This window comes from Otolemur garnettii, unplaced genomic scaffold, assembly GCF_000181295.1.
Source record: "Otolemur garnettii isolate 467f Iridium unplaced genomic scaffold, OtoGar3 scaffold00005, whole genome shotgun sequence".
NCBI lineage: Eukaryota > Metazoa > Chordata > Mammalia > Primates > Galagidae > Otolemur > Otolemur garnettii.
This window is the reverse complement of record NW_003852400.1, coordinates 43,907,508-43,913,862: the sequence shown is the minus strand read 5'-3', so window position 1 is coordinate 43,913,862 and position 6,355 is coordinate 43,907,508. Positions and strand designations below refer to the sequence as shown.

General features: G+C 38.5%; 1 protein-coding gene across 1 annotated transcript in view; it reads left to right on the top strand.

Moving 5' to 3' along the window:
• The window catches only part of ITGA2 (integrin subunit alpha 2), a 98,647-nt gene that overhangs the window by 26,224 nt on the left and 66,068 nt on the right, over positions 1 to 6,355 (top strand). The window contains exon 3 of the mRNA XM_012811205.2: positions 5,459 to 5,579. Within this exon, the coding sequence (XP_012666659.1) occupies positions 5,459 to 5,579 (121 nt within the window). The remainder of the gene's footprint in view (positions 1 to 5,458; positions 5,580 to 6,355) is intronic.

Here is a 6,355-nt window from a genome sequence, read left to right as displayed (position 1 = left end):
GGATTGGGATCTCTCTCTTCAAGTCTACCTCTCACTTTTAGCCTGTAATCTCTTCTCTTAGCATGAATGTCTTTCTATTTATCTCCCTGGACCCTTCTGCAAATGACCCCCTTCTGGGCAGAGCCTGTCCTCTGGTCCTTTGATGTACAGATGGATGCTCACATTCGTAGTGCCAGCATAAATTCGATGCTCCTGTCACTTTTTCTTTTGGAGACAGAGTCTCATTCTGTCTCCCAGGCTGGAGTGCAGTGGTCCAAACATAGCTCACTATATCTCACATCCTGGGCTCAAGAGATCCTCCTATCTCAGCTTCTCAAGTAGCTGGGATACGGAAGCATGCTGTGTCTGGCTAATTTTTTAATTTTTTGTAGAGACAGACTCTTACAATGTTGCCCAGGCTCACCTCAAACTCCTGGTCTCAAACTATCTTCCCATTTTGACTTCCCAAAATGCTGAGGTTACAGCATGAGCCACCATGTCCAGCCTCCTGACACCCTTTTTATTACTGGAATTCATCTTTAAGGTCTGACAATAATATGGAAGGCAATAAACTCCCTCTGCCAAATTTTTATGGTTAAATATTGAATAACCTATTTTGTTTTATACATTCGTTTATTTCTGTACTTGTTTTCCAAAGATTTTTTTCGTTTCTGACCTTCATTGCATTTTGAGAAAAAAACTGTATTGGCTATATTCAGTCTCCAGCAGTGTATTTCTCTGTTGAATTATCTTATAACTTAAAATTGGGCTCCAGAAGAAAGAGAATAAATTCCATATTTATTCAAATTAACTCTTAAATTATTGTACTTAAACATCCCTATTTCAGAAATAGTCAAGAACTCTCCCTGAGAAGGAGGTCCTATAAAAAAATCTAAAGTGAGTAAAGAAAAAAGGAAATCTGCATTAATTAATTTGTACTTAGCTGTGTGTATGGAAATGAAAATGGCAGCAAGCCAGGTTATAATCAAGGATAGAACACTGTCCCCTTTTTATTGTGACAATAGAGAAAACTAGTTAGCCCTCCAGGAAATATTCGCAGTAAGTTTTGGTGAGATTTACTGAAATACTATAGCCAGGTTACTGTCAACAAATGTCTCACGAGGTCACCTTTGATAAAAATGTTGAGTTTGCTCAACACTGTTATTGTGTTCCCAGGGAAGATTTATGACCTGAGCAGTAATGTGCTCCTGGGAGGGCAAAGCTCCAGGCAGGTTAAGGGGCAGTGCAGTCATATAGGACTGGAAGTGCATACCTCATGGTCTAAGACTTTCTGTGCCAGACTTTTCTCCATTGCCATATTATTATTTTGTAATTTTTCTTTTTGTTATTTTTCTCTAAACTCTTTTTTGGAGGGGGTGGGAGGAATCTCACTCGTTGCCCTGGGTAGAATGCTGTGGAGTCATCATCGTAGCTCACAGCAACCTCAAACTCTTGAGCTCAAATGATCCCCCCGCCTCTGCCTCCTAAGTAGCTGAGACTACAGGCACCCATGATGCCCAGCTAGATTTTCTATTTTTAGTAGAGACGGAGTCTCACTCTTGCTCAGGCTGGTCTCCAACTCAAGCAATGCCCCTACCTCAGCCTCCAGAGTGCTAGTATTGCCATATTCTTCTCAGTCACTCCTCTATGCCTGCTGAATTTGGTGTCCCTCCTGCCTGGAATGAGCTTTCCCTCCTCTTTACATAGTGAATTCCAACCTTCGAGATCTAGATTAACTGCCACCTCTTCTGGGAAGTCTTCAAACTTAGATTTACCCTCTTCTCAACTTTTGACTCAAGGCTCCTTGTACTTCTCTGTATTTTACTACTCAACACATTGTGGTACAATTATTTGCTTTTTACTCAAAGTACCAGAATGAAAGCTCGGAGACAACAAGGGTAGTGTCCATTTTGTTCATCTGCTGTATCCTCAGGCTGTAGGGTAATGCCTGGAACAAATGAGCCAGATAAATATTTGTTGAATGATCCACTTCTTAGTATGTACAGACAGGGGAACATGGTTGGGAGGAAGGAAACAAGATAAACCAAACATATGATCCAGTTATGAGGACAGACATAGGAAGACGTGATAAGCATTGGGATTGCAAAGAAGAAATAGGCATTGAATTAGACAGATGCTTACATAGGTTCATAGAAGCCATTTAGATATCGTATGGAAGTATGAAATGATGAGAAATCAGTTGCATGTCCACATTTATCAAAAGAGAGAAGTCTTAAGGGGAGAATTTAGGGAGCAGGAAAGAAGAAATTTAGGCTCAGTGGAAGGAAGGTATCATGATAAAGAAGGACATATTTTCTGAGGAAAACAAGCAGACCATTTATGGAAGGAAATTCTGGGCAATGAAGTTGAGAAGATAAACAGAGGGCTTAGAGCTCAGCCACCAGTAGTGTGACTTTGAGCAAGAAAGACACTTACCCTTCGTGAGTCTCGGTTTCCTTATTTGCAAACTGACAGTAATAATTAAGTTTTACTGTTTCACAAGGTTGTTCTGAGGACAGAAGCAAGTCAAGATGTTTCGGACATTGGCAGACAGACATAAGCATTAAGAAATAGTAGAGTATGAATTAAGATATACCTTATGGTTTAAACTATAGAGGAAAAATTCTGGAAGAAAATGTATCCAAATTAACTGCACTTTCATTACAGTGACAGGACTATGACCTATCTCCCTCCCCCACCCCACACATGTAATTTTCTCTATATTCCAAATCATCCCTGAATAACATGTTAATTAAAAATGCATTTTATTCAAAAAATAAAACAGATGCTGATAAAATACAAATGGACTTAAGAAACACGGTCTGATTTCTCCAGAAGCTCACATTTTAACATGTAGAGACAGACACAAAGCAATGTAGATACATAAGATAATTTTGGATAATAATGGCTACAGGAATGATGCAGGGACAGGGAAGGTGTTCCATTAGATAGAGGGTCTCCTCTGTATGAGGAAAGCAGAGAGCTATTTCAGCAAAGACTTGACATGGTGAACCGATGCCAAGACCTACATGTGAGTTGTGGGAGAATGTCCCAAGCAGTGGGATAGGCAGCTGCAAAGGCCATAAGCAGAATGAGCTGTCTGTGTGCAAGGGACAGAGGGAAAGAGACTGTGGCCGGAACAGAGTGAGCAGGGTCAGAAAGACGCACAAGGGCCAGATCATAGAAGATCTTTGAAACCATGGTAAGGACATTGGATTTTCCTCTCAGTACAATGGCAAGACTTTGAAGTATTTTCAACAGAGGGATGAAACAATCTGCATTACATTGCCTAATAATATAGTCTACATGTGTGTATACATGTACAAACTGTAGGCGTCTAACAGATCTGTAGAGACACATGTAAGTGTATTGTATACACCCACATGTATAATAACTGCTAGGTGATAAAATGAGCTCCATCACAGTTTCATGTATTTGATCTGAAGTTTAAATTCACTGGGGGAAAAGATGACATCATTGTCTACATAGACACGTGTATTCTTTCCAAGATTACATATTTTATTGTATTTTATTATTACTATTATTTTTTAGAGATAAGAGTCTCACTTTGTCACCCTCAGTAGAGTTCCATGGTGTCACAGCTCATGGCAACCTCCAGCTCTTGGGCTTAGGTGATTCTCTTGCCTCAGCCTCCCTAGTAACTGGGACTACAGGTGCCCACCACAACGCCTGGCTATTTTTTTGTTGTTGTTGTTGCAGTTTGGCTGGGGCTGGGTTTGAACCCACAACCCTGGGTTTATGGGGCTGGCACCCTACTCACTGAGCCACAGGCACTGCCCAAGATTACATATTTTATAAATGTGGGAAGTTTGGTATCATCACCTCAAGTTATTGCTAGTATGTGAACAGTTTATAACATGTTTAAAATGGCACTGACTGAGTTGTGCATGAGAGGGTAAAGGTAAACCGTTGATCAGAAACACCAGTATTCTGAATGCTAATTCTGGTCCTCTGCTTAATTTGCTACATTATTTTCTTTTGTATTTTCTTTTTAATTTTCTATACAAAAATACAAAGGAGCAGTGGTGCATATGAAAAATAGATATTAAAGAGAAAAATTGCAAATGCTGAGCTAGGTAGATTTTGCTACAGAGTACTTCAAAATTACTATTTGTTCTTCTCTTCCTGGCAGCACATATTTCTAAGAAATAATGAGCTGAGCTCTCTTGAGTGAACAAATGCCCAATAGAGTGATTTTGGCAGTTAGAGAGGCACGTTAACTACTTCAAGTCTCAAAAGCTTCATCATTGACTTCATTATTCCTCTGGAGCACTCTGATGACTCTCCTCCCAGAAACGTGGAAGCACAATGGGAAAGGAAACTGCTTTTTCCGGCCTTTTAATGCCTGAAACAATAGACTTATGAAATATTGTGCACTTTCAATGCTGCTCAGAAAGTGGGACATTCCTTCGTGAATGCACATATTAATGGGGCTTTGATGTCAATTTTAAAGAGTCCATTCTGTCTTCAGTGTCTGCAAAGATAAATACTTACCTTATGCAGCATGAAGCATAGTCCCCATCTCCAGAGAGGGCATTAGTAACCAGACGACCCTCTTTCTCTGGGATGAAGGACTGGGAGCTTTAATGCTGTCTGCATCAGAGAAAAAATATAATCACCCTTACTCTTTTTCCCTCATTCCTTTTCCATCCGAGACAAGAATTTTCAAAAAATCTATCAAGTTATTATCTTTCTTGGTCTTTATTCTGTGTTTTTTCAAATGATTATCATTTTTTGATCATTTAAAAGGAAGCATCAAAAAGTAAAACCACTTTTGACTGTTCCCACTGGAATTAAAAAAAGATAGGACACCTTTCTCTCCATTTTCATCCTCAAAAATGATCCCTTCTCAAAGAAAATAGTACAATTTTCAAGGGGCAGTGATTTTCTGACCTTCTTTGATGTAGTCATCCAGTCCCTTTCAACAGATGTTTTATATGGAGTCCATGTCGAAATCTTCAAGGGGATTCAGAAGAAAGAGATAATACCCTTCAGCCCCTGCCCTTGGGTGGCTTAGAGTCTTCCTGTATTAGGAAGAACAAATAGAACTCACATTACATAAGAATATTTAGAGGTAATATAGTGGTTTAAGAGTTCAGGCTGTTGAATAAGCCAGCCTTGTGTTCAAATCCTGCCCTCATCCTTACCACTTTCCAGCTGTGAGATACACTGACCTCCTGGGACCTCAAAATTCTCTTCAAAACAAAGATAATATTAGTAACCATCTTCTAGGAATGCCATGAGGATGGGTGAGATAATGAATCATGTATATAAAGTATTTATCAACATCTCGGTGTCAGAGCTCCAAATAAGTATTTAAAAAGCGGTAGCTATATTTCATGGTGAACACAATAAGCATAATTATTAGATCAAGGAAGTTGCTGTGAAGTAGCCTTTGAGAATTATATTACATACTTCTATTTGCAAATCATAAATACATATTATGTTTTTCCAATAGGCATTTTACATTGCTGTTTGGCGTACAATGTTGGTCTTCCAGAAGCAAAAATATTTTCTGGCCCTTCAAGTGAGCAATTTGGTTACGCGGTACAGCAGTTTAAAAATCCAGAAGGCAACTGGTAAGAATATTCTTTTCTTTATAAAAATGAAATAAAAATACAAAATGAATTTCATATTTGACTATAATTTCTTTTTCGAGTTGGTATTACTAGTAATGGCTAGCCTTCAAATATCTCTATTAAGACCAATCTTTCTTTGAGAGTTCACAACTTCTGATTGGTAATTAATGGATTAGTAATTAATGGGATGGTATACAATTTTAAAAACTTGGATGAAAAATGTTCACTAAATATTCCAAAGCAAATTCCTAATACCAGTTTTTACCACTTAGGTATATGGGTAGGTAGGTAGACACGGAGATAGTGATAGATTTGTCTTCATTTCTTGTGTAAACTGATATTTGTAAATCATCGTCTTGCTGATTCCTAGATGGTAGGATTATCATCTGGGCCATTTCTAGATGGCAGAATTGCTTCTTAAATTTTCTCCTTCATCAAGGCTTTGTGTTCTTGCTTCATTCTAAGTTATCCTTCCCCATTCTACATGGTCAATAATTCACAAGTGTCAATGTAAAATTTACAGGGGTGACTTTTTCTAGTGTATTTAGCACCTTTCATTTTTTTTGCCTAAAAGTTCCCTCTCTTTTAATGCTGTGCAATTATTACATTTATAAACCATGGCCATTCTACTCAAGTAAAAACAACCACCTTGATGGACATGGAAATATATATCCCCAGTTCAGGTTTAAGTTTCCCATAGAATAATGCAGATAAATTCAGGGAAATGAGATGATTCTGAAAGTTGTACGTAGGGAGAAGAACCGTGGCTCCTCTTC